Source organism: Gallus gallus, chromosome 26 (assembly GCF_016699485.2).
Source record: "Gallus gallus isolate bGalGal1 chromosome 26, bGalGal1.mat.broiler.GRCg7b, whole genome shotgun sequence".
Lineage (NCBI taxonomy): Eukaryota > Metazoa > Chordata > Aves > Galliformes > Phasianidae > Gallus > Gallus gallus.
The window spans coordinates 1,760,876-1,786,834 of NC_052557.1; the positions used below are offsets into that span (position 1 = coordinate 1,760,876).

General features: G+C 58.7%; 3 protein-coding genes across 33 annotated transcripts in view; all 3 read right to left on the reverse strand.

Moving 5' to 3' along the window:
* Window positions 1-714: 714 nt before the first annotated feature.
* Window positions 715-6,633, reverse strand: REN (renin). Of its 5 annotated transcripts, none has more exons than XM_025143918.3 (10): window positions 4,486-6,631; window positions 4,160-4,313; window positions 3,918-4,041; window positions 3,639-3,757; window positions 3,283-3,479; window positions 2,916-2,924; window positions 2,514-2,636; window positions 1,878-2,022; window positions 1,700-1,798; window positions 715-1,371 (listed from the first exon to the last, which is right to left on the reverse strand). In XM_025143918.3, exons 1-10 carry the CDS (start codon window positions 5,046-5,048, stop codon window positions 1,210-1,212), a joined length of 1,695 nt encoding a protein of 564 aa, XP_024999686.2. In that variant the 5' UTR covers window positions 5,049-6,631; the 3' UTR covers window positions 715-1,209. The 5 variants fall into 5 exon arrangements, with proteins under 5 accessions (XP_024999686.2, XP_040508846.1, XP_024999687.2 ...); XM_040652912.2 differs by having other exon boundaries at window positions 4,796-4,921; XM_025143919.3 differs by lacking the exon at window positions 2,916-2,924.
* Window positions 6,634-8,614: 1,981 nt separating this feature from the next.
* GOLT1A (golgi transport 1A) lies at window positions 8,615-10,106 on the reverse strand. Its single transcript, XM_015299122.4, has 5 exons — window positions 10,045-10,106; window positions 9,452-9,543; window positions 9,184-9,362; window positions 9,038-9,101; window positions 8,615-8,865 (listed from the first exon to the last, which is right to left on the reverse strand). The coding sequence occupies exons 1-5, from the start codon at window positions 10,067-10,069 to the stop codon at window positions 8,827-8,829; spliced, it is 399 nt and encodes a 132-aa protein (XP_015154608.1). The 5' UTR covers window positions 10,070-10,106; the 3' UTR covers window positions 8,615-8,826.
* Window positions 10,107-11,096: 990 nt separating this feature from the next.
* Window positions 11,097-25,959, reverse strand: part of PLEKHA6 (pleckstrin homology domain containing A6) — a 43,249-nt gene continuing 28,386 nt past the window's right edge. For 11 of the 27 annotated variants that reach the window (XM_025143912.3, XM_025143907.3, XM_015299105.4 and 8 more), the window contains 21 exons: window positions 24,585-24,760; window positions 23,892-24,380; window positions 23,094-23,598; window positions 22,622-22,708; window positions 21,783-21,836; window positions 20,130-20,210; window positions 18,962-19,033; window positions 18,593-18,673; window positions 18,186-18,335; window positions 17,951-18,046; window positions 17,449-17,560; window positions 17,184-17,323; window positions 16,504-16,653; window positions 15,243-15,366; window positions 14,966-15,075; window positions 14,527-14,709; window positions 14,211-14,375; window positions 13,862-13,995; window positions 13,641-13,783; window positions 12,942-13,065; window positions 11,097-12,582 (listed from right to left, as the gene is read on the reverse strand). In XM_025143912.3, coding sequence (XP_024999680.2) covers window positions 12,950-13,065; window positions 13,641-13,783; window positions 13,862-13,995; window positions 14,211-14,375; window positions 14,527-14,709; window positions 14,966-15,075; window positions 15,243-15,366; window positions 16,504-16,653; window positions 17,184-17,323; window positions 17,449-17,560; window positions 17,951-18,046; window positions 18,186-18,335; window positions 18,593-18,673; window positions 18,962-19,033; window positions 20,130-20,210; window positions 21,783-21,836; window positions 22,622-22,708; window positions 23,094-23,598; window positions 23,892-24,380; window positions 24,585-24,760 — 3,168 coding nt within the window. In that variant the 3' untranslated portion in view covers window positions 11,097-12,582; window positions 12,942-12,949. Of the gene's footprint in view, window positions 12,583-12,941; window positions 13,066-13,640; window positions 13,784-13,861; window positions 13,996-14,210; window positions 14,376-14,526; window positions 14,710-14,965; window positions 15,076-15,242; window positions 15,367-16,503; window positions 16,654-17,183; window positions 17,324-17,448; window positions 17,561-17,950; window positions 18,047-18,185; window positions 18,336-18,592; window positions 18,674-18,961; window positions 19,034-20,129; window positions 20,211-21,782; window positions 21,837-22,621; window positions 22,709-23,093; window positions 23,599-23,891; window positions 24,381-24,584; window positions 24,761-25,437; window positions 25,482-25,959 lie in introns of those variants that run through there. The other 16 variants (XM_040652900.2, XM_025143910.3, XM_025143904.3 and 13 more) reach the window with 13 other exon arrangements.

Genomic DNA, 25,959 nt, shown 5'->3' on the forward strand with positions numbered 1-25,959 from the left:
GGCTGCCTCTCCCCATTCCCTGGGTTTCCTGTGCTGCAGAGCAGCTGAACGCCGTGACAGTGCTCAGGAAGCAACGGGTGAGAGCGGGTGGGGGGGTGTCACTTCCCTCTGCCCCCCCCCAAAGAGCCATCCCCACTGCTCTGCCTGCTTCACAGTGCTGCAGAAGGGGATGGAAAGCAGGAAGGAACACCCGGGGTGCCTTTCCCATCCCAGGGAGGTGCAGCTTGATGGTAAGTGGTTTAAATACTCATTCTCGGCTACACGCTGCCCAGTGCCCTGCCCGGGGCAAAAACTGTCAGCTTGACCACAGCTCAGAGCCCGGGCCTTGCAGGAAAGAAGGCTGGCAAGGCTGCAGCCTGGCTGGCAGCATCCCAGGCTGTGCTGGAAGGAGAACTGCTCCCAACCATCCCCAGGGTCCGCTCTGGGAAAGCAGCAGCAGCCATTGCTGGTGGCAGGGTGAGGAGGAGGAGCTCCTGCTGTGCTCCTTCCCGGGAACACACCTGGGCTCAGCTGTGCTCACAGCCGGGGTGGGATGAGAGCGTTGCCAACTGCTTGGCTTTGGGAAGGGCTCAGGTTTGCAGCTGGTTCTCAGCTCTCCCGCAGTGCTGCCCATCCCACAGCAGCTGCTGCGGGGGATCCCAGCAGAGAACCCTTGTTCCCCAGTTCCCATAACAGAACTTTGCCTCCTTTCTCCCTCCTCTCAGAACACTCAGCTTCCTGCCTGCTGCTCTGGGGTTGTTTAATATTAAATTACAGAGAGGGGCAGGGTTAACACCAGATGAAAGAACCATCACTGTAAGCAGCCTGATGATACCGATTAATCTTCCTCCCATCTAAGAACAACAAGAGCAGCGAGCATACATCACTCCACAGGGTCTGCAACCTGCAAGCTCCTCTCCCCCAGCCGGCAGCAATGCACATCACCACGCAAAGCCCCCGGAGGTGCAGCTCCAGCTGCAGGATCCCTCTTTGATTCCTCTGTGCGATGCTCCCAGGCTCCACTTCCCCCCCCCCCATAATGGCAGCAGAGGCTCTCGGGAAGCAGAGCGGGGGTTTTGGAGTGGGAGAACACGAGGCTTTGCAGTTGCTTCAGTGCAGAGAGGAGGTGGCTGTGCTTTAAGGAAGCGCTGCTCTCGTTCGCGTGTTGAATCTCTCTCTCCCCAGCGATGCTCCCTGCCTCCCAGCCGGCTCCCGGTCCCCCCCCGGCGGTCAGCGGGCGGTGGCGAAGCCGATGCGGTTGTTGCGGCGGTCGAATTTGGTGTAGTAGTGCCCGATGAAACTGGCGCCCAGGATCCAGAGGGGTCCGGCAGGGGGGGGGATGTCCAGCCCCGAGAGAGCCACCACGCAGATGTCCTCCCCGTACTGAGTTTGCTGCAGAGAGGAGCAGACTCTATGGTCGAGGTGGCAGGAGGGAGATTTCCAGCTCCAGATTTCCAGCTCGGTGCATGCCCTGTGCTTGGCATCGATTTCCCTTCTACCATAAAGTGATACACTCCTGCCTGGCTTTGCTGGCCCCATATATCCCCAACCCAAGGAAGGAGCAGTAGGTCGCTCAGGCTCACCTGGACATCTCTGCTGCAGATGAGTGTGTGGGGAAACAGCGAGCAGCATCACCCTGTGACTGCTCCTGGGGATGCTCCAGGAGGAGTGCATCCCCACCGGTGTCCCATCCCTGCCCTCACATAGGGACACAACTTACCCGGAGGACGTAGGCTGAGCCGCTGAGCGTGTACGCCTTCCCACCCAGGTGGAAGGAGATGTTGGGCAGTTGGGGGACCTTCTCACAGTCAACCACGTACTGCAGGAGGAGGAGGAGGCAGCGCTGAGCCTTGGGATGGGATGGGGAGAGCGTGGGGATGCAGCCGGGTTTTGCTCACCTCTCCTTCAGTCATCTCTGCTGCTCCAATGGCTTTCATCAGCACGGACACAGGGCCGGCCGGGCCAGTGATGTAGGATGCTCCGGTGTCAATGGCCACTGAGCAGCCCTCCTTGCAGAACAACATTTCAGCCCCTACAGACACCCTGGGACAGAGGGGAATCCTGAGCTATCATGACATTCACAGCTCAAAAGCAGCAGCTGGAAGAACACATGCTGATCCCATTGCCTCCAGCACACAAACCCTCTGGGATCACTCCCTTCAAGTTCCTCAAATGTGAAAGCAAGGCTCCATCATGCATCTTTTGTTGGTGGTGTTGGTGGTGGTATTGTATTTTTTAAGCTAAACAGAGCAGAATTGTTTCAGCATCTCACACTGCTCCTGCAGGCTGACAGGGGTTAAATTCTTCCACCACAGCTTCCAAGTGGAATCAGCCCACAGTGCCTCCCCCTCTGCATTCCCCAGCACTGTGAGCTGAGCTGAGCCTCATCGTGGTGCAGCTCTGTGCTGGAGGAACCGACCCCACTCCCTCTCCCTCCCAGAGCAGAAAGCATCCCACCGCCCACAGCCCCATTCTCCCAAGCCCACCTTTGTGTGCCCAGGGCAGTATTTGGGTGATGTGCCCCATATCCTCACCCTTTCATGCTGATCTGCCAGTACCCACTCCTGCTGATGCTCAGGTAGTGGAAGTCCCCGGTGTAGTAGGCTGGGTCGGTGCCCCCCAGGATGATTTCCCCACCAGGTTTCAGAGGAGAGTTCCTAGGGTGCAAAGCACAGCGGGGTGACCCTCCTTCACTTGGGCTTCCTGGGGCAGGGAGCATGCAGTGCTGTCAGCCTGGTGAGCAGCAGCAAAGCAGGAGAAACCCTGGGTTAGTGTAGGGGATGTGGGGCCACAGGGGGTGAGGATCGGGGCAGGTGCTGAGGACAGGTGAGGGCAGAGCCCAGTGCAGGGCTCGAGGTTATAGGAAGCAGCACTGGGGTCTGTGATGCTGTCAGTGGGTGCTGCCTCCAGAGGGCTCATGCTTTTCATCTTCTTACTTTGAAGCTCTGTAAAGAGAGAGATGCTCTGTGAGCCTGGGGTTTGTGGGTGGCTGCATCCCAGGGCGCCAAGGGCACTCAAGCAGCAACCGGACCAGGCTACAATGGCAGCTAGCATCCTTGGGACTCATTCATTATTAAAGAATCCATCTTTAGATGGGATAAAGAGCTACAATCTCTACTTAGGCATGCATCTGCCTCCTGCGCTGCCTCATTCCAGCCCAGCTCCTGCAGGCACCTTCTACCCAGTGCGGGTCCCACAGCTCCACCCATGGCTTCTTCACAGTCCCAAGCTGTAGCCCCAGCATTCTGAGGCTGCAATGCCCTCAACCTTGCAAAGCAACCCCCTCCCAGTCCCGAGACCCACCGGCTGTAGTAGACAGAGAACACGTCCTCCTTGAGGATCTGCTGGGAGAGGATCCGGTCGAAGACGGGGGTGATGCCATCAATGGCCTGGCTGGGGTAGCCCATGCCCAGGACCCCATCAAACCTGGCAAAGATGAAGGGGAATGCAGGCAGCACCGTGGCCTCAGCAAAGACCTGGATGATGGGGATGTCCGATACCTGGGGAGGGCACAAGGGTCTCTGCATGGAGATGGGGGGGGGGGGGGGGGGGGGGGGGGGGGGGGCAAAACCCAGCCGAGCTCCCATACTTTTGGGTAGATGGTTGTGTTCGTAAGGGGAGCAGAGCCAACTGCTCCAGAATTCAGGATGTGCCCTCACCATGACCACATCCTGGCTGAGGAAGCCTTTGACACTGCCTGTCCCGTAGCGGATGGCAAAGCCTGTACCATTGGCTATGTATGTCCGTGACTTGGAGGAGTCGTAGCGGCTGTGGGAGACTGGGGAGAAGCAGAAAGGCATCAGAAACAGCGAGGGAGGGGCCAGCAGGGCCAGCAAGACCTCCGAGCATCCCTTAAGGTGAAGGGATTTGTCCACATCCACCAGAAAACCAAAGGGTGAGGATGGAAAGTGCCCCCCCCCCCCACCCCCAGCACTCACTGCAGGCGCTGTAGAGCGGGGAGCACTTGCAGGACGGCACCCACAGGTTGGCTGAGCCCGTGTCAAAGACCACCTTGAAGGTCTGCGGGGGGGTGCCGATGCTGATCTCACCGTAATACTGCGTCTGCAAGAAGCATTAGAACTAGCAGAACGACTCGGGGTGGGTCCTCCTGCGGCTGACAGGACCCGCGAGGTGGGGAGGATGGGGAGCAACAGACCCCCGTGCGTGGGGAGGGGCTCACATCCAGGTAGTTGGTGAGGAGGGTGGGAGCCGTTCCGTTTCGGGGGCCGCCCGCCCCGCAGCGCCTCTGCCGCAGCTCGGGGAACACGTCGGACACCTTCACGCCCATCTCCTGCAGCGTCTGCCGGATGGAGGGCATCCTCCGCAGAGCGATCCTGAGGGCAGAGGAAGGGGCTGTAGGGCTGGGAGGCACCCCCAGGAGACCACAACTCCCTGCCCTGGGAGATCCGGGCTCTAGGTGGCAGCAGCCGCCCGCTGGGTCCCAGCCCTGCAGGGGGATGCGCGGATACGGGGATGGGACATCCTGCTGCGGGGTACCCCACGCACCGGGGGGTTCGTGCTGAGTTCAGCCCGAGGCTCGGCTCGTTGCTGTTGCAGGTGGAAGGCGTCACGCTGGCTTCGGAGGTTGGAATGGAGGGAGAGGTGCTGCTGTGCCATGCAGTGCTCAGAGGGAGAGGGGAAGAGAAGCAAGGAGGGCGAGGTGTGCTTATAGTGCCAGAGAGAGGAGGAGGAGGGAAGGTGTTTCTCAGCAGGTGTGGAGGAGCAGAGAGGAGAGCTCTGTGGTCCTCAACGCCAAAAAGAAAACCAAGGAGAGGGCAAAAGCCAGCACACTGTGCTCCTTCAGCAACAACTCTACCTCTGCAAAGCCAGAGCTGGTGAGTGGAAGGAGCCGGCGCTCCATGCGATGGCCACGATGAGCAGACCCTGCTGCACCCTTCTGCTGCCTCCTGCCAGCATCTCGTGCTCCCAGCACGGCCTCCTCCTCCACCAGAGACTTCCCCACATCCCAAAGGGGAGGATGCTTTATAGGCTGGGTTTCTGCCTCCCTGTGGGTTTCTCCTCCCAGTTGGCTGAGGGAGTGTTGGGCTGCCCACGATGGAGGGCAGCATGACTGTAGGTGGGCACAGCCAGTTATCAGGGCAGCTGTGAACAGCTGGGAGCTGTTAACCTCCATTCTCTGTAGCTGATAGCATTGCTATGTGTCAGCCCTGAGCACCAACAGCACACCACATGCAGGGCATGGGACAAATGCCTGCTGCCATCAGGCAGAAGAGGTGGACAGTGGTGGGGACACATGGGGTGGTGGCTCAGGTCTGGTCCAGCTATGCTGCTAAGGAGCAGAGAAAGAGGGGAATGGAGGAATGGGGATTTCCTGTAGGGCTGAGGGTGGGAATGGCAACCACAGCCCCTTGGCCATAAACCTACCAGTGCTGCTGCCCTCATGGGGGCTGCTCTGAGCACTGCACAGGGGAAAAGCCCCTTGTTTTCTGACACCAGTGAGGGAGCAGAGGCTTGTGCAGAGAACAGCTGAACTCATTGCAGTTGGATGAGAAGCTGCAGCCTGACCGAGCACAGTGTGATCACTGCAGAGCGTGCAGGAGCCCAGCACGGCTCATGGTGCCCAACCAGCACAAGGTGGGGACACACAGGTGATGCAGACAGCAAGCTGAACTGCCTGAGAACTGCAGCAGCAGAGGACTCCTTCATGCAAGACGTGCTGCTGGCTTCCAGCTCTTGATGCAGCAGATCCCTGCTCGGCACCCAGCCCTGGTGTACGGGGGATGGCTGCTGGATTGAGCCCCGTGGCCTCAGTCCAAGACCTCAGGACCCATGGAACGTCGGTGGGAAATGACTGCAGCAGCAATAAAAATGTTCTCAGAGGAAACCTGATGACATGCTTGCCCCCTTCCTTGAAGCCCTCAGCTACAAACGCACTGGTGTGCTCCCGCTGCTGCCAGGATTTGCTCAGGGCACTGCTGGCACCCTCACCTGGGGACACAGATATGGGGGGGCATAAGGAGCCCCCCACTCCCCCCACCTCACCTCCAAACCTGGGGATTCACAGCCTCCTCCCACCCCAAACTCCTCAGGGCTTTGGGTCACAGTGTTTGAAGCCAGGGGAGGGCTGAACCCAGAGGGCACCTCATCAGCCATGGCCCCATTTCTCCCAGTCCTGACGTCTTTTCCCATGCCAGGCTCCTGGGCTGCGTCACCAGGGGCAGCCCTGTGGGGTCAGGAGGCAGCAGCCCAGCCCCTGGCAAAGATCCACCCATTGTAAATCCCATATCCGGGCATCCCGAGCGCTCGTAAGTCCCCAGAGGACGGGCTTTGGGGTACAGCGTCACTTCCAAAGGGGCCACGTCAGCCAGGGGAAGGTGAACCCAGGGTGTGGGGTCATGGGGCTCCGGGGTTTCCATCTGTGCTGTAACCAGGAGGATGGAGCACATCCACAGGACCCCAGGGATGCTCCTCAGTGCATGGAACCTCCCTCCACACAAGGAAAAAGCCCACAAGGCATTTTCCACCACCAGTAGGACAAGCAGCTGGTACATGGGAGCAGTGATGGAAAGACCCGGCACAGGGCTTCAGCTAACCAGCAAAGGGTGCATTTGTGCACAGAGCTACAGGGGAAGGAGCACTGCTAAGCTTGCTGGAGGGCAGCATGGGGGGGGGGGGGGGGGGGGGGAACAGCCCCAGGGACATCAGCTGCTTTGTGACTCACTGATGTTATCCCTTGCACCCCTGGGAGAGCAGAGCTGCAGGGGCAACGCTGAGCCCTTCCCATGCAGCCTTACAGCACAGAGGAGCTTTGCTCACCACATCATCCCAACCTGATATTGCAGTCTGGGGATGGGAGGGTGTCAGGCAGAGCTGAAACTCCCCCCATTCGATTCACTTGCTGCTGTGATGGGTGCCAGCTGCAGGTCGGTGCTCCGTACAGTTCCTCATCCTACAGAGATGGAAATTAAATATATCTGAAAATAAAAGGGGAACGCTCCTCAGTGGCTTCCTGCCTGCTTTCAAGCAGCCAAACCACTATGCTAGAAGTGAAGGAAAATGCTTTCCAAAGGGAAACAAAAGCTTCCCTGCAAGGAGTGACTGAAAAGCTCGAGCACCAAAGCAGCTTCTGGGAAGGACTGTGCAGGGTCTGGGTTGCACTGTGGGAATTGGGCCATTGACTTCAGCAGTGCCAGGGCTTCACCTAAAATGATTTCTTAATAGCACTGCTCCAGCATGGCACACTGAAATGGCATCCTATTGAACTGGAGGGAAAAACTTGGAGAAATTTGTCATGAACATCCCAAAGGTGCAGCTTGGCCGTAAGAAGCAGCTTTATAGCCCAGATGAGGGTTTTTAGCTGCAAGCAGACACAGCATCGCAGCCACACACCAGGGATGCTGTGGGTCCCACTTACCTGCACAGCAGCCAAGCCCAGCTGGGCTCACCGAGCAGCTGCTCAGCTCCAAACCTCAGTGCTTTGCCACCAAAGCTGGACTCAATGCCAGCAGGACCAGTCCCGCTTCTGCCTTCCTCCAAACTCCCACCAGGAAACCACAGAGGAGGCTCCAAGGGGAGAAGAGCTAGCAACCTGTGCTCACGCTACAGACATCCCCCTCCAGACAGCAGCATCCCATAAACGCAGCCCCACACACAGCAGAAGAACCCCAACCCCGGGGGGCTGCCATGCTGTATCCCTGCTGGGGAGCTCTGGGACCTCAGGTGTGGCAGAGGAGATCCCACCCCCATCAGCTGAGCTGTTCCCAAATCTGCTCTCACCTGCTGCAGACACCGCCAGCACACTCAGGCTGTGCTCCAATCAGGAGGGAACAGGTTTAACTCAAACTCGTTAATTAATTCCTGCCATTTAAGAAAGGTATCTGTGCAGGGACCAGCTTTGATGTGATTGCTCCGGTTTAATTAAACTCATGGCTTGCATCTGCCTTCCCAAGTGCTCATAGAATCCCAGCTCGTATCCATTGAGCTCATCCCTCTGACTGCAGAGCTGTGGGGTTACCCAACCTGTTCTCTCCTGGATAGAGGCTGTTCTGCACCCCAGCAGAGCAGTTCCTGTCCCCTGCCTACAGAGCTGTCCCCACACCAACCCCACTGTACTGCCATCAGTATGCCCAGCCCTGCTCCCAGCTGGGTGCATCCCATGGGAAATGAGGCTGTGGGAAATACGAGTGCTCAGACAGCAGCAGCAACCCCATGTGCTGCCCTACAAGTGCTTCAGCACCCCCCCCCCCCCACCCCAATATCTCAATTAATTCATAACCTTGGATGTCATTTGCCTTTTCATGGTCACTGGATCTCAAAGGGGTGATTTACTCCCCTCCGATCAGGTCATGAAAAGTTAATGTGGTTTAATGGGTGTTTTCCTAACCTCCCCTGCCCTCTCCCTCTACTCCCTGGGCTCTGCTTGCTGCAGCCCGTGGTCCTGCTGGGTGCGTGGGAAGGCAGCTGCAGCCACTGGGGATGTCCCCATGCCACCTCCTGCCATGGCCATGGGAAGGTCTCTGTGTCACCTCCTGCCATGGCCATGGGAAGGTCTCCGTGTCACCTCCTGCCATGGCCATGGGAAGGTCTCCGTGTCACCTCCTGCCATGGCCATGATGCTTCTTAGTGGCACTAAGAGAAGCAGACTCCAAGCCCCAGAAAAGGATCACGGTCTCAGTACGGTCTCAGACACACATTTTAAATTAAATCCAGCTCTCGTGAGGGAAAGACAACAACAACAACACCAATAATAATAATAATAATAATAATTACAAAGCCTGCCTGGCGCAGCCTGCGAGGCACCATCCCTGCAGCACAGCCATCTCCAACCCCCAGCAGGACTGAGGGACCACTGGTGCTGTCCCACCTGTGACATTATCCATCCCATGGTCACACTATGGAGCTGCTGTCACCCAGTTTCTCCAAGAGCTGCAAGAGGAACCGTTCCTGATTAGCAGCACAATAGTCCAGGAGCTGCAGGGAGGCCATGCTGACCTCCTCCTGCATGCCCACGATGCTGCTTTAATCCAGCAATGCCAGCAATTTCTATCCCCCAAGGACCACATCCAGAGGTGACCGCCTTGCCCAGCGCCCTGCTCACCTTCTTCAGAATGGGGATATTCACCAGTGAGCCCAAAAAGCCGAAAGCCACGGGGAAAAAACTCCTGCACCGAAACAAAAGGCTCTGTTAAGCCTGCCGTGGCAGATGCTGGTGGCACGGATGGGGCTGTGTGGGTCCATGCAGACCTGAAGAGCGTGATGAAGCCGTAAGCCTCCAGCAGCATGCCCAGGAGCGGCCACCGCATGAGGACGATGAGGACCCCCCCAAGGAAGAAACTGCTGCCCTTCATCTTCTGCCTTTGGAAGAAGAAGGTGAAGGTCCTCCTGAAGCCAATGATGAAGACCAAACCGGAGAGAAAGAGGATCTGGGAGGAGGCAGCGGGGAGGGGTGAGAGCAGCCCTGCCTGATGGCCCCTTTGCTCCATAGATCCCCCCCCCCCTGTGCCATACTCACATTCCCAAAGGCCAGGAGCACCGAGTCAAAGTATAGGAGCATCCCAAAGAGGATGAAGAAGATGCCGAAGCCGACCAGCCCCACACCGATCCCTGCAGAGGATGGGCTGAAATGAAGGGTTGGGTGCACTGCTCTGCTCCCCCCCCACCAACCCGGGCAGTGCTCACTGCTCTCAGGGCCACCCCATCCCATTCCCTCCCAGAAATGTCGCCGTGATTTCTCTCCCCCCCCCCCCCGCTGCAGCCCTGGGGAGGCTGTAAACCTTATGAATTCAGGGAGGCTGCGAGGTGTAGAATCAATCACAGGGTAAGCTAAACAGGAAGGTCACCCCTGACACCATCCCAGGTGGTTGCACCGAGGGTGGAGATGCTCTGGTTGGGCCAAGGGGCCGAGTACATCCCTGCCTGCCTTCCTTACACGGCCCCCACCCCACACTGCCAATCCCCCTATGGATCACATCCAACCCGTGCCCCCAGCACCAACCCCACGCTGTCTGCCATCATCCCCTCTCCCTTCCCCAGTGCCCTCAGCCTCACTGTGGGGTCAGCACCCCCAGCACACCCCACGGGCATCCCACCCCAGAGCCCACTCACTCTGGAAGTCGCTCAGAGTCACCATTTTGCCCCACTGCTCTGCGTGTCGGGCGCTTCCCGGCAGTGACCCTTGGAAAGCCCTTTAGTCCCCACGTCATCCTGCAAATCATTAACGGCCCCGCGGCTGCTTGAGGTGGGGGGGGATCTCCCTATGGGGCGCGTGCCAACCCCGGCTCACCCCACAGCTCCGTCTGCAAAGCAGATGCTTTAATCCATGGGGGTTTATTGGGCACGTTTGCCAGGCATCAATGTGATTTTTTGCTCCGGCTGAGGCAGCCGCATCCCAAATAACCCCTGCTGGGAAAAGAGACGTCAACAGGAAAAGGAACCCCAAAAGAGGAGGAGAGGAGAGCACACACAGGCTGAGCATTGGGCTGCACGGGGCCGTCTGTCCCACACCTCCTCAATCCAACGTTGGAATCATTACCTCTGCACAAACGACACCAACATCGCATCGTTTCGGAGACACTTTTATTTCTCTAACATTAGCCAAAAAAAAAAAAAAAAAGCCCCAAAAACCCCCAAAAAACACCCCAAAAACCCAGAAAACAAAACATCCCCTCCCTCCCCAACCCCCCCATCCAACCCCAGTGCATAAATAGACTTCCTCCCAGGGCCAGCTCTTCTCTCTGTTACAAGTCGCTGCTGTATGGAGTGGTATGAAAAACAATAACCAAAATAAGAACGCCATCGAAACGTTTGGTTTCTTTGTTTTCTTGCCCTTTGCTGTTGCTGTAATTGTTGTTTTCTTAACAAAAAAAAATCCAAAAAAAAAGGAAAAAAGAAAGCCCCAAATGCCCCCATTCCATTGCACTGCAGCTGCGGGATGAGGACACTGAGGGTCGTCCCCATCTCCTACAGCCATAGGAGAGGTCCATTGCCCCCCAGCCAACCCCCCCCCCCTCCCAGCACAAAGGGCTCTGCCCTGCGCACCCCCCAGCTGGGGAAATAAAGGCGTCACCTCTTCCACCTGACAGTCTCTTTACATATATATATATATCTTTTATTTTAAATAAATCGGCTTTTCATAAAAGCAGAAAAAAATAGATGTGTATATATATATATATTGTTCTTTAAATAGGTTTGGTTGGGTTTTTTTTTGTTTTTTTTTTTTTTTAATTTTCTGATAAATTGGCAAAGAATCTGCTCCTGTTGTGCCGACAGCCCCATGGAGAGATCAGCACTAAACCACCTCCCAGAAAAGAAGAGAAAAAAAACCCCATATATATATATATATATATATATAATAAATGTATAATTCTCCATAAAACATATATTAAGGCATGTGATAGCAAAATAAAGGGCCAGCTTTATGAGCTAAGGGGGCTGCGGGAGGAGGGTTCCTGGGATCCTATGAGTATTGCTAAGAGTAGGGGGGGGGGATGGGGATGCAGAGGGGGCACACATCAGGATCCGGCCATGGAGACACCGCCCATCCCCCCACCTCTGCCCCCCCCACCCCACCCCCCCCCCACCGTGCTGCATTTTCAGGCAGAAACAGCGTCTTTCCCTCCGTTTGGAAAGTGAAAATAAAATGGGATCAAAGGCTTGCGATAGGAGAAACGACCAAGCTGATGTGGTTGGAGTGCAATGGCGAGGCTGTGTGCTGAGACCAGAGGGATCCAGTCCATGCTGTGCAGCTGAGGTGCCCCCTCCTGTCCCCACATCCATCCCTGGTGCTGCAGGATAAGGAACCCCTCCTCCAGCACAGAGGGCTGCCCGGGGAGCTCTGGATGCGTGCAGCCCCATGGAATTCCTGCCGGGCCACCTGGGCTGTGACAGAGGTGACCACGAGCAAAGCATCGCTACCACCTGGAAGCATTCATGGTTCCAGCCCGGTCCCCTCCTTGTCACCATCCCCATCCATCCTGCAGATCGCTGCTCGGCCCATTGGCTCTGCTCCACTCCTCTGCTCCTTCCCCACATCCCCAGTCCCTGCCTGCACCTGCTGCTCCATGCCCATGGCTCTGTGCTGGGCAGCCCTCACCGTCCCAGCCCCTTGGGCACCTGTGTCCCATTGCGTCCCCTCTCCGTGCGCCCTGTTCCCAGTACAGCCGCGATGGGGCTGACATCTCCCTCCATTGAGGTGCTGAAAGCATTCCGGGCACAGCCAGGAGCACAGACGTGTGTGGAGAATGCACCATCCACGGTGGAGACGGTCCCCTTTGTGTGACCAATGCACGGAGAGCCGAGGGATGCTGCACTCCTCCAAGGCTGTCCCAGCTGCACATGTCCCTCCATGCACCCAGGACATCACAGCTGTGTCCCAGTGCTAGGTGGAAGCTCAGTGTCCCCAGTCCTTGGGGACGGTGCTTGTGGCACCTGCACGGCTCCTCCAGGATGGGGCAGAGCATTGAGGCTGCACCTTCCCGCTCATCCATCCCAGGCTGATGCCATCGATGGGAAGGAGGGAGGGGGTCCAGGAGAACCAAAAACGATGGCGCAGAGAGGGTCAATGTTGAGCCAGGGCGCATGTGGTGCTGCACTAGAACGTGGCCCCGTGGAACTTGATGGCACCGGCGGCTGCCAGGGCTTGAGCTGGAGGGAGAGGAGCAGAGCTGAGTTCTGTGCTCCCCACAGGTGCTCCCTGAGCAGCCTGGAGTAAAACCCCACAGACTCAACCCCACGCCCAGCACCTCCTGGGGGACAACACTTCCAGGGGGGCAGCAGCTGGCTCAGCCCCATGCCCACACTGGGGTCCCTGGCTGCGTCCCACACCACAGAGGACACTGCACTTGTTCCATAGGAGGAGATGGGGCTGACGTGGCTCGGAGGTGTTAGCTGGAGCAAGCAGTGATGGACGGAGGCCGGGTGGAAAAGACACCGGGGGGAGTGGCACCCCCCGCCCATCCCTGGGTGGAGAAGATGGGATGAAGTACAAGAGAAAAGGTGCTTACTTCATGGCTCAGACACGCATAAAATGGCTGCAGTCGGCGACCCGGGATGGTTCAGACGAGAGGGGGTTTGTCGGTGGAGTCGGGGAGGCTGGGGAGGTGGGAGGGCTTGGGGTAGCGCATTGAGCTGGAAACAAGAAATGGGAGAAGGGCATGAAGAACACAAGCTGAGGGCAGCGAGAGGGGAGGAGGCGGCACAGCGGGCAGGTTAGCGAGGGGAGGAAACCAAGAGGAAGGAAGGGAGGAAGCAGGGCGAGCAGCCACAGCTGCAGCGCGCACACGTGAGCTCCCCCAGGGCTCCTCCTGGACAAGGCTGTGGGCACTGTGTGCCACCGCTGGGCATGGTCAGTGCTTCCCCATCCCTGAGCACTCCACGTTGGGTTCCTTCCCTTGGATGTGGAGTAGGCAGCTTTTGATGGTGAGCACTCCATCCTGCAATGCTCGGTGCTGCTGCCCTGGCAGCTGCTGGCATCACCTGGCTTGGCTGCTGCACGGTGCTGCCTTACAGCAATGCAGGATGCTCTCTGTGTGCACAGCCCCTGTTTCTTTGCAGCCTGTCCGGTCCATCACCCACTCACTGAATCTTCTTGTTCCACACTGCAGCGATTCCTCCTGCCCATCTGGTACCCGCAGTCCCTCTCCTGCAGGGCTGGCAGGCAGTAGGTGTGTGCCTCAGACCCTCTGTATCCCTCTGTGCCTTACCCGATAGCATGCGGCCCCGGCGAGATGCCTCAGCAGCCAGAGCACACGAGATCTCTATCCTCTTCTCCTGCTCCTGCAGCTGTGTTTCGGGGTCCTGGGGAGCGTCCACTTCACCCTCACCCAGGGGGATGACATTCTGCAGGCTGCGGGGACAGTGCTGGCTCAGAGAGATGCGCTGGGATGCTGGGGATGGAGCGCACACTGCGGGTGCTGCACCTCACCTGGACTTGGCAATGAGGGTTTTTATCCTTTCCACTTTCTTTTGTTTCTCCTTCATTTCTTCGGGGCTGAGTGGCGTGTCGGGCTCCAGCTCGATGTACCGCTCGGGGATGAGGACTTTGTCCGGTGTGGATAGCTGGGTGCAGGGCTGGGCTGAGCACCGCTCACCAGGGACCCATCCCCTCCTCAGCACACACACTCCCCACACAACCAACCCCAGCTCCCAGTACACCAGGCACAGGAAGCAGCACTCACTCCGGCTCCAGGACCCCACACAATACAGGGGCTGGATTGACCCTCCAGAACAGGGGCTACCCCATGCCCACACCCCCGTGGAGCTCCTGTTCTCACCTCCTTGTTGATGTCCACATCATAGTGCTGTGGCTCCAGCTCCATTTTGCGCAGCCGGGCGATCTCCTCTCGGGGTGTCTCGTGCACCTTGCCGGGTTCATCAGAGCGCAGCGCTGCCTCCAGGTCAGAGATGTCCACCTCGTGGATGCTGCGATGCCGGCGCACCTGCAGGGACCCCAGCCCTGCTGAGTCCCCACACCCAGCCAACAGTGCCCTGCCACAGCCCCGGGTGCCCCTTCTCCTCCTTCAGAGACCTCAGCCCACCCCACAAAGCCACTCCTGCTTTGCACCCAGCCGTATGTGTGCAGGGACTCACCACTTTGTAGGATGCAGGTGCCTTCGTACCAGGGGTGTCGGGCTGCTGGCTGCCGGGCAGCTGCAGGCTGCGCCGCTTCTCCTTCATGGAGCCACTCTGGTGGCGTTTCATGCGGTCAATCTGCTCCTCCACGCTCATCTTCACCTTTGTCTCATTGGCAAACACAGCGCTCTTCGGCCTCTCCTGGGGAGAGCCCGGCCCCATTGTCACACCCCCCCAAATGGAACAGGTTCCAGCCCCATCCACCTGAGCTGCATCGCTCTGCAAAGGGCCGCTCAGCCTGCTCCTGGGACACCCAAACTGTTGGGTGTCTCCCAGCCAGGTGCTGAGACACAGCAATGCGTTCCCCCTCCTCTCCACATGGCACTGCTGAGCCCTCAGCTGCCAGCCCAGCTCCTGGCACTGCCCACCCTGCCCAGCCCCCTGCTGCAGCCCCTACCCGGGAGCCAAGCCCGTTGGCCATGCCGCTGGCACTCCTCCTCAGCATCCCTGTTGTGGGCACCACCTCCTCCTCTGTCGGAGATTTGGTTCGGGGCGGCACAATGCCCACTGCAGGACAAAGCAAAACATCGAGCTGAGCCCCTCTGGGGATGCAGAGCAGCATCCTGGCCGTGCACAGAGCTGATAGAGAGCTCTGCAGCATGTTGTACAAATGCTCCCCGTGGCCAGGGAAGCCCAGTGTGCCTGCTGGAGGGGACCCAGTGGGTTGCGCCTACCTTTGTTGAGGGCAGCTTGCTTCTCTGCCTCCTGCTCCTGCCGGCTCTGCAGCCCCTCAGCAGTGGGGCCAGGGGCAGCCGTTCGCTGCGTCTCCTTCTTGCTTTGCTCCAAGCTTGGTTTGGGCTGTGGGGACAAATTGGGTTCGCAGTGAGCCACCACTCTGCTGGGTGGTCACACGGTGCCTGGGCACAACATGCTGCCACGGGGCGGCACACAGCCCCAGGAGCAGGTGGGCACACAGACACTTGGCTAGGCAGTATCTGTGCCACCCAAACGTGGTCCACCAGCGGCTGGGAGGGCTGCACAGCTCTCACCCCAACCTATTGGGGCCAGGCACCCATCACCATCCTGGTGACGTGGTTTTGTGTGGGATAAGCTGTCTACAGGGGGACAGTCCTGACATGGCTCAGAGGTGGTACCCAAGAGCTGCAGGATGGAGGTGTCTACTGTTGAGCTCCAGCCCCTGTGTGTGGGAGGGAACGGGGCCCGGTAGGACAGCAGGCAGCAGCAGGGAGCAAGCCAAGGGCTGCTCTCAGAGTCCTCCCCTGCTAACAGTGCAACAGATCCAGCATGATGGAGGGGGTCAGGGAGAGGCTGAAGAGTGCAGTGTGACTCCACACCGCTGCCCTGTGCTCTGCATGGAGGTGATGCATCCCAACACACCTTACACCACACAGATCAGCACAGCCGTGACTGCGGTACCCTGTGGTTGCATGGATGCTGGGGATGCTACTTGCACAAACAAACATTCTCTGTTTTCACAGCCCCACACGCACACATCCTGAGCCCCTCTCAGGACTACCAGATTGCAGGGACACTTCTGTCTTCCAGAGTACAAACATGGTCCCATTCCCAGGCAGAGATGCCACCAGAGATCCTTAGGATTGGGTGTACTCATGTGGTCACCCCAGGCCAGCTGAGCCCCTGGCACAGCGAGGAGTGAAAGGACAGCAAGAGAGGAGAGGGCAGAGGAACGTAGAGACGCTGCAGCAGATTTGCATCTCCTCCAGCTGCCCAGGAGGAGCCTTTCCCTGTCCTGAGCATGTGCACCAGCAAGGGGGACCTGGAGAGGACACGGCTAAGCCACCGTGGGGTCCCTGCCCATTGTGCCCCTTGGAGAGGCAGTGCCACGTGCTGCTGTCCCCTGAGCATCACCTCTGTGGGCAGCCCCATCCTCTGATCCCAGCCTCTGGGGAGGGAGGGAAGGAGGGATGGAGGGGAGGGACGCTTCTTGGGGCTGCTCTGGAGAGGTTCTGGTACCTGTCCCCTCTGCGACTCGCCGCCTCGCTGCCAGGAAGGGGAGGTGGGGTACGGCCAGGGGCGGCTCTCGCTAGGGAGTGGAGGTACAGTCGGAGGAGGCTCCAGGGGGATGTACGACTTGGGGAGGGGAGGTCGAGGCGGGCCGGGTTCCTGGGGTGGAGAGGAGCATTAGGCGTGAGAGCACAGAAACTAAGAGATGGGAAGGAAAAGAGAGTTAGAAAGAGACCGAGACAAAACACAGTGAAAGGCCAGGGCAGGAGGAGGAGCGCAGTGGCTGCTGCCCACCGGGTATCCCCATGCACAGGGGGATGTTTCCCACCTCCCAGTAGGGTCAGGCAGGGCTGGAGCTGTCAGACCCCAGGAGACATCAGCATTGCTTGGCACGGCTGTGGGGAGTCCACCCTCAAATTCACAAGGATGTGGGTGAGCTCAGCACTGCTGGACCTTGAGCAAGCAGGGACTGTGGTGGCAGCAAGAGCTGAGCAAGCCTTGGTGTAGGACCCCAGAGATCTCAATTCCCTGTGAGGAGCACAGAGTCGGACGTCTCCAGGAGACCCCGCAGCCCCCATGTGCTCATCCATCACCTGAGAGCAAGGAGACTGGGCCAGCCCACGAGCAAAGTGACAAGGAAGGACCTGATGGTGACGAAGGGCTCCAGAGGCACACCCCAGCTCACTCACCTCGCTGGGGCCTGGCTTGGTGGGTGAGCCCTGGGAGCCAGAGATGAGAGAGAAGGGGCTCAGGGGGCTGGTGAGGCTGGCGGAGCTCAGTGGGCTGGCGGGGCTGTTGGAGCTGTAGGTGCCTGAGGGGCCGATGGCCACTGCAGAGAAAAGCAGAAATAAGTGCATGCATCACGGCACGGTGCCTCCAAAAGTGCTGTCATCAGAGATGTGCCAAGCTGTGCCATGCTGGGCTTTGCGCCATGCAGGGTCAGAGCCCTCTCACCTCTGTGCTTGGCAGTGTCGGTGCCACGGGACGGGTTGTTCTTCCTCAGCCCCTCCATCACATCCTGGATCCTCCAGATCTCCTTCTGGATCTGCCGGTTGAGCATTTCATTCTGTGGAGGGGGAGAAAGACAGAGGTCAGAGCGGCCCCTGCTGCCACCAGCCCCACACCCAGCCCTGCACATCCCATCCTGGCTGCATCCCAGCGACAGGGCCTGGGGTGTTCAGCTGCAACAGACACAGCCCTGGGGGAGCTGAGCCATCACACCCACAGCTCGAATCCCACAGGGAGCTGCAGGCTGGGGTGGAGCTGGTGGAACCCCCCAGCCCCATGCAGCCCCTCATCAACGCCCGAGGCAAAGCGCCTTTATCAGCATCTGTGTGCTGTTAGGCAAGGTCAAAGCAGGACGCTGAGCACCAGCAGCTGCTTGCAAATTAGCTCTCAGCAGAGGAATCAGGTGGCTTCCACCTGCATGGGAAAGGGGACAACGGGGGACGCTCACTTGGATGTCCAGGTTCAGCTGCTCCCAGAGGTCATCGTGCAGGGCAGACACCTCGCTCTCCAGGGTCTCATACTCAGCCGTGCTGTTGGCCAAGGCCTGTGGAGGGAGTTGGGGGGATTGGGTTGGTGGATTTGCCCCCCGGTTTTGCAGCAGTCACCTGGTGCAAGCTCTGCTGGGTGCTCCATGCATTTGGGACGGATGGGTGGGGACAGGGAGTGCAGAGCAGCCCCATTACCGTGCTGGCCTGAGACAGCTCCACACGGATGTTGATGAGCTGGTTCTGCAGGGACTCCTTCTTGTGCAGCAGCTTCTCAGGGTAGGCGGGCTGGCTCCCAAACATCTCCAGCTCCTGGTGCGTCCCCATCAGGGCACTCTCCAGACTCTCCTGAGGGGAACAAGAGGTGCTGCAGCTGTGAGCATCCTGGTGCAGGAGTAGCTTTCTCCCTTCTCAATGGGCCATGAATGCATGGAACCATGACGTGAGCACAACTCCCCCACCCCACAGATGAACCCCAGGAAAGCAAGACATGCTGCTTCCTTGCCATCCCCATTGCCTTGCAGTGGGGTTTATCCCCACATGCACTCAGCCCTGGGGCACTTGATGTTGCAGCAGCACCACGTAGAACCATGCACACCACGAACCTTCTCTGCTCGGAGCTGTTGCACCAGCCTCTCCTGCTCCCGCAGCACTTTGTTCTGCTCACAGAGCTTCCCCAGCAGCTTCTGTTCCCGGCAAGAAAAAGTGAAAGGGAAGGGTGAGAGCCCAGAAATGGGATGTGGGGTGCTGCAGACACCCATGCAAACAGATCCGTGTTCAACCAGGGCCAAGAGGAGGGCTAAGAGAGGGCTGATCTCTCTCCAGGAGAGATAGGATGCAGCCAAGGCATAGAACGTGGCGTTGGTTGGATGGGACAGTGTGTGGGTTTCAGCCTGCAGGAAACAGGGCACATGGGGATGGGGGCAATAGCACGGGACAGACTGGGAACATGCAGCACGGACATTTGCTCTTACATCGGTGTCTTGCTCGCTTATCTTGTAGGCATGCAGGGTCTCCCTGTAGGCTTCTGGGAAGGGTGTCGTCACCTGCAAGCAGAGCATGGGCTCAGCACGGCTCCGGGGTGCCAGGGGCTGCCAGGAGACCCGTGGGGAGGAGCAGCCCCTCTGCCCCAGCCCTGGGGAGCCCCAGTGCCAGCCCCATTACCATGGGCTGGGTGAGCAGCACCGAGCCAAGCTCTCTGCCTGACTCCAAGAGATGTCTCGTGACTCATTAACTGCCTGGTGTATAACCACCACCATTCCACGGGCAGGGAAATGAAGGCAGCAAGATTAAGCTGTAATCCCACTGAGTGGAGTCAGAGCGCCTATAAATCAGCTGCTGCATCGGGACCTGTTTACCATCCAGCTTCTCTGTGAGTCATTTGCCTTTCCTGGAAATCTAAATTACTAATGGGACCTCACCAATTAAATGCCTCCAAGACCTTGAGATGAAAGGCATAAGATAGGAAGAAGGGGATCATTATTGCTAGAAAGCAAGATGCTTCTTAAGAGTGATTTAAAACCACAGGACAATGCTAACAGACCCAAACCTGGGAAATGCCAGAGCCCGGTGGATGCAGATCCTGCACAGAGCCCAGCCAACAGAGGCATCACAGCAGCTCCAGCTTCACCCCGAGGCACATCCCTGCTGCACAGGGATGGGACCACGCACCGTCCCCTCCCCATAGAGCATCAGCACTCCGAGCTGCACCTATCAGCACAGATGTCCCCAGGCTTTTGCAGCCTCTCCAAACTCCAGGCAGGGGAAGAGCAGCGTGCCATAGCCATGTGCATGGGCTGCTTCCTCTCCCTGATGTCGCTTTGGTTGCAGATCCTTGGGCTGGGTTCCTCCAGATCCACCTTCTGGTCACATTGATACACAAAAGCGCTCAAATGCAGATGAGAGCTCAGGACCACTGCTTCCCCTCCTTGTGCTCTCAGGACCACAAAGGTTTATAGGGCTGGAATGGCTCATGGATGGATTTAGCAAAGCCTGGGATGGACGAGCGGGACCCCCAGAGCATGATGTGCCAGCACTGCATGGATGCTGGAGTTTGCATGAGCAGAATGGCAGGAGGTGACCTCAGGGATGGCGTGGGGAGGCTGGCGTGGCCTGCCATGCACGGGCATTAGCAAGGCTTACTTGCATGTAGAGCTGAGCCCTAGGGGAGGAGCTCTCCACCATCCTGTTCACCATACTGATCAGGGTTTCGCTCTCGCTCATCTGCGACAGACAGGGAAGGAAATGTCAGAGGTCAGCGGAGAGGTGCGGGGGCGCAGTGCTGGCCAGGAGCCCTCAGGGCATTGTGCTGCCACCTCCAAGAGATGTCCCAAGGGCTCGAGCCACGAGGAGATGCCTGCCCCAGGCTGAGAGCATCCCAGGGGCTGAAAGCTTTGTTGGGGATGAAAACAGATTGAACCCAGCCTGGGCTGGGCAGCAAACCGCACTCACAGACACAAGCTTGCACGATGCCCACTGCTGCAACACACTGCATGGCCCCAGCAGACAGACAGACAGGTCAGGCCAACAGACAGCTCTGTGTCCTGCCCTCGTAGCAGAGGGATGGCCCTGCTCAGGGGATGGGGATGGGGACAGCAGTGTCCCCCATTCCAGCCCGGTGGCTTCAAGCAGCAGAGCTGGGTGCTCCCATGGGGATGTGTTACATGTGAGTGCTGCAGACAGAGGTGACGATGCCCTCGCAGCACAGATCCAGGAGCAGACCCCACTGGGGAGCAGCACCAATTGGGGTGCAGCCAAGGCAGCCGACCAGTGATACATCACAGCTCTCTGGATAAACGCAGAGAGCGAAAATAAAGCAGTGAATTGTTTTAAAAGAGCTGCTTGGCAGCACTGCCCTGAATTAGAGGTCAGCAGGAGAGGAGGAGGAGACGGAAAGCCTTTTTAGGGAGCATTTCAAAGTGCTTCGGTGAGGGAGCGTCGCTGCCGACGGCGTTGAAATAATCCAGAGAGCTTTTATTGCACCGAGCGCTCCTGCGTGTCCCTGGCTCTGCTCCAAGGCAGACACAGATCTCGGTGATTGCTGCACCGATGGGGATTCACAGACTAATGAGACTGTACTGGAGCAGCTCCCTCAGTGCAAACGTGGCTCCTGCAGCGAGCACCAGGCGGCAGCAACAGCCGATGGCTCCGGACCCCTCATTGGTGGCAGTCGGTGCCGGTGGTTCCCACCCCACCGCTCCCACAGCTGTCCCCGAGGCTCTCCCTCACCCTGCTTCCAGAATGAGGTCAGCTCGTGGCTTTCCTCCAAACGCCCCACAGCATGCCAAGCCCCAGAGCTGTCACTTCAGGGCCGGTCACCCAATCCCAGCTCTGCTTCCCACCTCTCGCCTTGGAGGATGCGCACGGTGAGCATATCACCAAAGCACCCTGCTTGCCCTCCTCCCCCTGCAGCACAGCGTGGATGCTGGGCGAGTCCCCAGCACCCCAGTGCCTATGGGTGCTACGTGCTGTGCCCAGCCCTGGGCCACCATTTCTGCAGCATCGATGCTGTAGGCGCCCCCAGACCCAGGGGTGTCCCCCCGTTGCCCCTCGGCTCCAGCACACCACACAGAAGACACTGTCAGGGGTGGTTTTCCGCCAAGCAATGAACAACCCTACAGAGGGGAAGGAGGATGGAGGAAGCAAACCAAAGATGACTCGTGCTGCTTTAGTGCCAAGAAGGGTGAGGATGGATGTTAGGGGACGAGATGCTGCGCTGGGAGGGACGGGAACGCTGCTGGGGATGGGGCACATGGGGACGTAAGCAGCGTGAGGCTTGCAGCCAGCTCTGCCTACCTGCTGGTCCAAATACTCTAGGTTTCTTTGCAACTGAAGGTCTAAAAGTTCATCCTACCCGGAGCCAGCAGGCATGCGGCAAGAAACGAACACACAAAACATATAAAAGAAGAAGCAAAGCGGTTAGGTGGAGGCTGCAGAAATGCAAAGACCTCTCAGCTGGGGAAGCAAAGTGCCACCTCCTCTGCCCAAAGCAAGGAGGGCTGCGGATGGTGCAGGTCCCTCTCCCTATGCCGGGGCTCTGCTCACTGTCCCTGCATCTCTTGCTGGTGAGGATGGATGGCAGCATGGACAGCTGATGAAAATCTATGCTTCTCCCTCCCGCAGTGGCTGCTCCTGCCATGAAGTTTCAGGGCTGTGCTGCACTATGTGGACCTGCAGGTCCAGCTCCACGATCGAGGAGAAAAAACACCATCCAGGGACAAGCAGCAGCAGCAGCTCAAAGTGAGGCGCAAGGAGGGGAGAGGTGCAGGGAGCATGCCAGCCTCATCCCAGCCCCAGGAGAGCAGTGACAAGATGGGTATTGCAGAGCATAGGGGGTTGCAGGGGTGATTCATTGCACCCTCAACCCCAGCATAGGGCCAGGGGCTTTCCATGGCCAGGAGGGACCAGAGACATCAGTCCAAGCTCCACGGTCCCAGCTTGCCCCATTGCAGCCCATCTCCAACCCTCCTGGAGCAGCCGTTTCCTTCTCATCCATCCAAGGCAGGGTGAGCTGTGCCCCACAACAGACCCTGCACCCCATCCCGTGGGGCTGAGGGCACTGAGGAGCACATGGCTGTGAACCCCCTGGCTCTGAGCCCCCCAGCTCAGCCCATTGGCACTGGCAGCATACGTACCATCTTGTCGTGGACCGTGGGGGATGCTGGGTAGTGGTAGGGGTACATTCCCGCAGGGATGGGCCGCCTGTCACCCAGATAGTCATACTGAGGAGAGAGGAGACTCCCATCAAACCCCATGGACAGGTGAGGGGTGCATGGTATCTCCCTGTATTCACTCTTTTCTATGCTGCACTGCTGCAAATGGGGGCTGATTGCTCCCCTCCGTGCGGAGCCTAGCCACGCAGCAGGGTCAGGGCTGGCTTTTAGCAGTGCAGCAGCCATGCAGGAGCACCAGCATGCCCCACTTGGGATCACTTTGCTCATGGAGGTCCTAAGGGAGGACCTAAAGCCACCCACTGCTGCACACCAAGGACTTGGTGGCATCTCGAAGCCAACACATGCGCACAGAGGGGACAAGCTGCGCTGCAGCATCCCCACCCTACAGCCCTCAAGCAGGGTCCCTTCCACCCCGGCACACCCCAGTGCTTACCTTGGGAGAACTGATGGATCTCCTCATCATGAAGGTGCCGGGGTCGACATAAATCTCCTCTCCGTGGGGCGGCAGCCGCTCAAAGCGGGCGCTGGGTGAGCGCACCGGGGAGTACACCCGAGTGTGGCTGTAGGATCCCTGGCTGGGCGAGCGGGGCACGGAGCGGGAGCGGGGCTGCAGTGACATCCTCCGCAGCGATCCCGAGGCGGCATCCACCTCGTCGAAGTAAGTCGGCTGCCTACCAGGGAGCCAGACTGGGACATCCTGCCGGCCGAAGCTGGGGTGCTCCTTCCATTCCCGGAGCTGATAGGGACCCCCGTTGCGGAAGGAATGCCGCTTGTCTTCCAGTGCCCAGGGAGGGCTGACCCGCTCGTAGGCGGGCATGGAGCAGATGCTGTCAGGGCGCACGCCGGGTGGGTAGTACTGGTAGTCCTCAGGGTACTGGGGTGAGTAGGGGGGGTAGTAATCGGGCACCCGGCGAGACACGGGGTAAAACCTGGTGGGGCTGGAAGGGAAGAGAAGAGTGAGAACTGAGTGGTCACAATAGGCAAGGACACCCTTAGAGCAAGCAGCGTTGGGAAAGCTGGCTGGTGCCCCTCATCCTGGGGACCACAAGGTGATCCCCTCCAAAACCCACCCTGCTCGGCTTTTGGGGTGTCCTACAGCTTGGATCTAACATGATTTGCTGATCCCAAGAGGGGATATAATAGGTGGAAAGAGGCAAAATATTCCCAGAACGTCACCCTGGAGAAAAGGAGAAGGACCCCCAGAGCCCCCACCGGACCTCACAGCCCTCACCTGCGCAGCTCCTCGGGGGGCACATTGCCCCGGCGCAGGTTCACCCACTGCTGCAGCTGCGTCATGGAGCTCTTCCGCTGCGCGATCTTCTCGGGGTTGGTGCGGGGGGCGAAGCTGCGGCGGTGGGCAGCGCTCTCCCCATCGGGTGGGGGGTACGCAGTGCTGCCAGGGCGGCTGGGGGATGTGTAGGGCCAACCATTGGGTTGGGGCGGCCGCTCTGTGCTCGTTGGCGCCCGCGGTGCTTCGGGGTAAGGGCTGCCGGGCTCGGAGGGTATCTCTTGCCCGGCGATGCCGTTGGCTTTGGCCAAGGGTTCCTTCTTGCTCTCTATCCTCTCTGGTTTCCTCTCGAGTTTCTCTGAGCCACGGCCATCGCCTTCACCCCGGGTCTTGGCATCGGGGTCAGCTTTGGGGTGCTCGTGGTGCACGGTATTACGATGGTGGTGGTGGTGTTTGCTGGGGGGGATGTTCTCAGAGTCCGTCTTCTCGTGTCTGGAGGGCATGGAGATGCAAGCAGAGCATTACTTTTCCTTCCTAACGCCCTCAGGATGGCTGTCAACATCCCCTCCCTCTTCCCACAGCCTCAGCGGGATGCTGACGCTCCCCAGTTCCATTCTGCTCCCATGCCCACCCCACCCCATTCCCAAGAGGCAGAGGAGTGTCTCCAGCCCTTTGCGACGGGGACAATGCTCTGACCTCTGGGTTGGGGGGATCTGCACCCGGGCAGCTTCGCCCATGGCTTGGATCCAGGATTCCTGCTCCTCTGTGTTCTCAGCGCTGAAGAAGTACGTCCGGATGCCAGCGTGCTCGGCCTGGGGAGACAGGGACTGCTCGTTACTCGCTGGCACTTCCTCCACCCAGCACACCGTCACCTGCAGGGAGGCAGAGAAGTGGGGAGAGAGACAGACAGGAGGTGTGAGAGCTCCATCTCCTGCTTGGCAAGAGCTCCTGATGCTGCAGTGCTCCGTCCTTCCCTCCCCAGGAGCATTCTCACAGCACCAGGTGGGATGAAGGCTCAATGTGATGCCCTCACCCCCAGTCAGTCCAATTGTTACCCTTCATGCAGGACGAGGGGGAAGGTGGCTTCTTGGTTCAATGTTTTAGGGGGAAAAAGTTCACTGTGGGCTCATTTTCCATGCCCACACCCCACCCTGTGCTGCAAGCAGGGTTGGTTGCCCTGGGCCTTTTTGAACCAACCACCTTCCCCCTCTCTGGAGAGGAACGGGAGGCAGCAAGGAGGAAGAAATGGAAAAAAAAAAAAAAGCAGATTTTTTCCTTGTGAAAGACCTCCAGGGTTCAATTTTTATCATTTTAATTAACAACAAGAAAAAAAGGAGGTTCTGATTAGAACCTTCCCTTGGGTTTCCATTCGGGGTTTCCACTTGGGGACAGGGACGCCTCCTGCCTGGCCCCTCCAGTCCTCATAGCTCGAGAGCTCTGAGCAAGAGCTCAAACCAAACCAATTCCTCCCCCGGATTAGTGGGAGCGGGGCGAGCGAAGCATGCAGCCCCTCACCCTCTGCATGCACCCATAACGCAAGCAGATGTACCTATGCTGGGTGCTGGTGTGGCCGACGGGCGCTCGGAGACCTCCTGCCCGGGGGGATCCTCGCCCGCGGAGAGAGGAGGAAACACAGAGATGGGGTCAAAGCGCAGCGGGGGGAGCGCGGGCGCAGCCCTCGCTTTGCTTTGGGGACCGCTCAGCCCTGGAGGTGGATGGGGATCACTGTGACACCGCAGCTTTGGGATATTCGGGGGTGTGTTGAGCATGGTGGGAGGGTCCCCAGGAATCAGAGAACCATAACGTGGTTGGGTTGGAGGGGACTTAAAGATCATCCAGTCCTACTCCTGCTATGGGCAGGCTGCCACCCCCAGCTCAGGCTGCCCAGGGTCCCATCCATGACCTCGGGCACCTCCAGGGATGGGACAAAGCCGTCCACTGGCACACTCAGGTGCACACAAAAACACAGCCCCTCATGCTTAGAGCTCAGCTGGTGAATATCAGCCCTCCAGGTCTCCTCCCCAACCATCATCACAAGCCATCTCTGGGTCTTTGCTCTGCTCCCAACACA

What these genes read in the sequence shown, in the direction of transcription:
- REN (XM_025143918.3), bottom strand. Translation starts at nt 5,048, where the DNA reads ATGCTGCCCTCCATCGTGGGCAGCCCAACACTCCCTCAGCCAACTGGG. An exon ending in TCCTCACCAACTACCTGGAT is followed by an intron (nt 4,042 to 4,159) that starts GTGAGCCCCTCC and finishes TGCTTCTTGCAG; the next exon opens with ACGCAGTATTACGGTGAGAT. An exon ending in TGGCAGATCAGCATGAAAGG is followed by an intron (nt 2,023 to 2,513) that starts GTGAGGATATGG and finishes CCTCTGTCCCAG; the next exon opens with GGTGTCTGTAGGGGCTGAAA.
- GOLT1A (XM_015299122.4), bottom strand. Translation starts at nt 10,069, where the DNA reads ATGGTGACTCTGAGCGACTTCCAGA. An exon ending in TGCTCCTGGCCTTTGGGAAT is followed by an intron (nt 9,363 to 9,451) that starts GTGAGTATGGCA and finishes GCCTCCTCCCAG; the next exon opens with ATCCTCTTTCTCTCCGGTTT. An exon ending in ATATCCCCATTCTGAAGAAG is followed by an intron (nt 8,866 to 9,037) that starts GTGAGCAGGGCG and finishes TTCCTCTTGCAG; the next exon opens with CTCTTGGAGAAACTGGGTGA.